This window comes from Chlamydotis macqueenii, chromosome 25 (genome assembly GCF_036417535.1).
Source record: "Chlamydotis macqueenii isolate bChlMac1 chromosome 25, bChlMac1.mat, whole genome shotgun sequence".
Taxonomy (NCBI): Eukaryota; Metazoa; Chordata; class Aves; order Otidiformes; family Otididae; genus Chlamydotis; species Chlamydotis macqueenii.
Window position 1 is genome coordinate 4,861,769 of NC_141580.1, and position 3,614 is coordinate 4,865,382.

Genomic DNA, 3,614 nt, shown 5'->3' on the forward strand with positions numbered 1-3,614 from the left:
ATGAGCTGCAGCATCAAGAGAACATCCACCACCTCTTACAGGAGCGGTGGAGGCGGAGGCGTCTGTGGCGGCGGTAGCGGCAGGAGCTCCTCCGTCTCCAGCAGGCGATATGCCTCCTCCGTCATCGGCGGTGGCAGCTACGGTGGGGGAGCGTGCAGCATGGGCTACGGAGGGGGCATGAGTGCTGGCAGCCTTGCTGGTGGCTTTGGTGGTGGCCTGGGAGGAGGCTTTGGTGGTGGTTTTGCAGGAGGCTTCACTGCTGGAGGGGACATCCTTCTGAGCGGCAATGAGAAGGTCACCATGCAGAACCTCAATGACCGCCTGGCTGCCTACCTGGACAAAGTGCGAAGGCTGGAGGAGGAGAACGCGCAGCTTGAGCTCCACATCCGGGAGTGGTACAGGAAACAAGCTCCCAGTGTTTCAAAGGACTACAGCTCCTACTACCAGACCATCGAGCAACTCCAGAACCAGGTAGGACAGCCCCGACTAACGCGGCTCCATCCCCTGCACGCTCTTCTCGCTCCTAAGGCCTTCCTCCTTCCTCTGGCGCTCGCTCTAAACGGGTGCCAGGGAGCTCCCGGACGGTGCCTCCCATCTCTCGGGTCAGCAAACCCCCACGCACCCCACAAGCGAAAGGGAGGTGCTCTGGGGCACAGCCCAAGGCAGCGGGGAGCACTCCACCAGCCCCAAACATGCTGGCGCACAGCACTGCAGCCCCACGAGGTACAGGTGGCTCCACACCAGGCGTCTGTGGTTTCCAGTCTCTCGCTCTGCTCCCGCCCAGTTCAGCGGGATGGAGCACAAAGCCAAAGCACCTGGACTGCAAGATCCCAGCTCCCTGTGTCCCTGCACACTCCTGTGTATGCCAGGTGGAAGGACCAAGTCCTGACATCTCTAACTTTTTGTGGCCCCCACGTTACTGCAGGAAACAATTTCCAGACTTGGAACAAAGCCGTGCCAAAGCTTTGGGTCTTCTTTCTTCTTGTCCTGGGTGTCTTGAACACAGAAAGACTCCTCTCCATTTTTCCCTTTTCCAGATCATTTCTGCCACTGTGGACAACAACAAGCTGCTCCTGGACATCGATAACAGCAAGATGACTGCTGATGACTTCCGCATGAAGTGAGTAGCTCTCTGTGAACTTTACATGTCTTTCAAATCCAGCTCAAAATCTCAGGAGACAGGGTGGCACCACCCAGAGTGGTGTTCATGAATCTTCATGTTTTACTGGGATACTGACCTTGGAAAGATGTGTGCTATGACAATCATCATCATATTTCCCCATTTCTCTGTCTCTCTTGTCTTGGCTAAAGGTATGAGAACGAGCTGACCATCCGTCAGACAGTGGAGGCTGATATTAATGGGTTGAGAAATCTCCTGGATGACCTGACTCTGGTTAGATCTTCACTGGAATCCGAGCTGGAGTCCTTGAAGGATGAGCTGATTGCGCTTAAGAGAAACCATGAGGAGGTAGGATCCAATGACAAACTACATGTCCAAGTCCTTCAGGGTTCCCAAAGTTGCATACCAAGGCAATTCAGCCATATGTCACATGATTGCCGTTCCTTTTTACCTCCACACTGCTTTGCCCACTGTCCCCAGCACAGAAAATGACCCGTGCTCTTTGGTTCTCTCTCTGGACTGCCTGCAGGAAATGAGACAGCTGCAGTCCCAAACCGGTGGTGACGTGAGCGTGGAGGTCAATGCTGCCCCTGGCGAAGACTTGACAAAGGTACTGAATGACCTGAGAAACGAATACGAGCAGATCATTGAGAAGAACCGCAGAGAGGTGGAGCAGTGGTATGAAGTCAAGGTACGTAGCAGAGCACAAAGCGGAGTCTCACACCCTGGAACTGGGCACGCGACGCCTTTGGCTAAAAGGGGGAGGCTGCTCACCTGCTGGGCTGGGGAAGTGGGAAGGAAAACGCTGCTGGGGAAAGACTGCAGTGGCAGAGGGGCCAGGCTAGGCCTGATGTGCAAAGGTGGGTGGAACGTGGGGACCTCTGGAGCAATGACTGGGCTGTCCTCCATGAGGACTCGAGGAAAGGCAGAGGCTCCCTGGCTCTCTTAGTTCTCCGTCAGCAAATCTGCTCCCTGAGGGGATCTCCTCACTCAGAAAGTGTCTTTGGGGTTTGACTCCTGCAGATTGAAGAAGTCAACCGGCAGGTCACTTCTAGCAGCCAGGACATCCAGACAAGCAGCCACCAGCTCACTGAACTGAGACGCGAAATGCAGAACCTGGAGATCGAACTGCAGGCGCAGCTCAGCACGGTACGTGGGGCGCGACGGCTGAGGGCCCTTCCCTCCTGGGAACGGGAAACTCTCGCCTTGCGCAGGGAGGGGTAGAGCTCTGGTCCTAAACTCCTGCATTTCCTCTTCCAGAAAAACTCTCTGGAAAACTCCTTGGCAGAAACAGAATCTCGCTACGGCTTGCTGCTGCAACAAATCCAAGGGCAGATTAACTCTGTAGAGGAGGAGCTGGCCAGCATCCGCTGTGAGATGGAGAGTCAGAACCAGGAGTACAAGATGCTCCTGGGCATCAAGACGCGCCTGGAGCAGGAGATCGCTCAGTACCGGGCGCTGCTGCAGGAGGGACAGCAAGACATTGTGTATGTATTCCACATCAGAGCAAGTGACTAAAAAGAAATCTTTCTGTACTTAATTGCTAATCGAGACTTTTTGTCCATGGAGTTACATCAATATCTTTTTTCACTGGCTATCCCGTGGTTGGGGATTTTTTGGTGAATTAATCACTCTCCTTTTACAGTGCCTCCCAAGGAGCTTTCCAAGGAGGTGGAAAATCCTCCCACTCATATTCTTCTACTTCCTTCTCTCATTCCCAGTGTGGCGAGGTGACAGGTAAGACAACTCTTTGTCAGGGTACGTTTATTAGCGGGTTAATTCTACCTCAATGGCTACAAATACATTTTGCTAGAAAAAAAAGTTTTGTAGTTTGGGCTGCGCAAGATTCCCAGGGCCTGTAGCCCAGGAATGAGAGAACCTCATTGATTCCGTCATGGAAGAATCAGGAGTAAAAATACAGTCAGTCTCGCCCTTCCCTCTACCTAAATACAAAACACAGATTGTACACTTACAGGTGGGATATGGCTTTCGCTCACTGGAGTAACTAAACACAATTCCGAGATAGTGCCTGGAGTCCTGCTGGGCTTGGAGCCTCAGAGCTTCTCCCACTGCTCTCTTGCACACACAGCATATTGAGTGAAATTCAGTTCAGCAGGAAAGATTGGATTTCCCCTTAAGGCAATGATTTGTTCTGCCTTTACCCAGGACAGCCCAGAGTGTGCTAGAGCAACAGCCGTGACGCTGGCATCCTCCAGCTGAGACACATTGACCACGGACAACGAGAGACTGAACCAAGCACTTCTGCAGCACGGCCGATGCACTGGGGACAATGTGGAAGGAGTGCCTGGTCCCCTGCCTGATCAGCCCTTCTTCCATTCTGCAATGCCTATCCTACTCAACCTGTCTTTGTTAACTGGTTCTTTGTTTAAAGGCTTAAATTCCGCTGAGAACACTGCCTCTAATAAAACTTCACTTCTGCAATGCAAATAAAAACAGTGTCTGAGAAATTTAATTTAACAGACTTTGAATGGGA

At 52.5% G+C, this 3,614-nt stretch overlaps 1 protein-coding gene across 1 annotated transcript; it reads left to right on the top strand.

Moving 5' to 3' along the window:
- Positions 1-3,409, top strand: LOC147597762 (keratin, type I cytoskeletal 19-like). Its single transcript, XM_086767036.1, has 8 exons — positions 1-471; positions 1,038-1,120; positions 1,312-1,468; positions 1,650-1,811; positions 2,144-2,269; positions 2,381-2,607; positions 2,766-2,857; positions 3,287-3,409. Exons 1-8 carry the CDS (start codon positions 1-3, stop codon positions 3,304-3,306), a joined length of 1,338 nt encoding a protein of 445 aa, XP_086623162.1. The 3' UTR covers positions 3,307-3,409.
- Positions 3,410-3,614: the final 205 nt, after the last annotated feature.

Coding starts and splice junctions, on each gene's coding strand:
- LOC147597762 (XM_086767036.1), top strand. CDS start 1: ATGAGCTGCAGCATCAAGAGAACATCCACCACCTCTTACAGGAGCGGT. Junction 1,121..1,311: donor GCTGATGACTTCCGCATGAA/GTGAGTAGCTCT, acceptor TCTTGGCTAAAG/GTATGAGAACGAGCTGACCA. Junction 2,858..3,286: donor CCAGTGTGGCGAGGTGACAG/GTAAGACAACTC, acceptor GCCTTTACCCAG/GACAGCCCAGAGTGTGCTAG.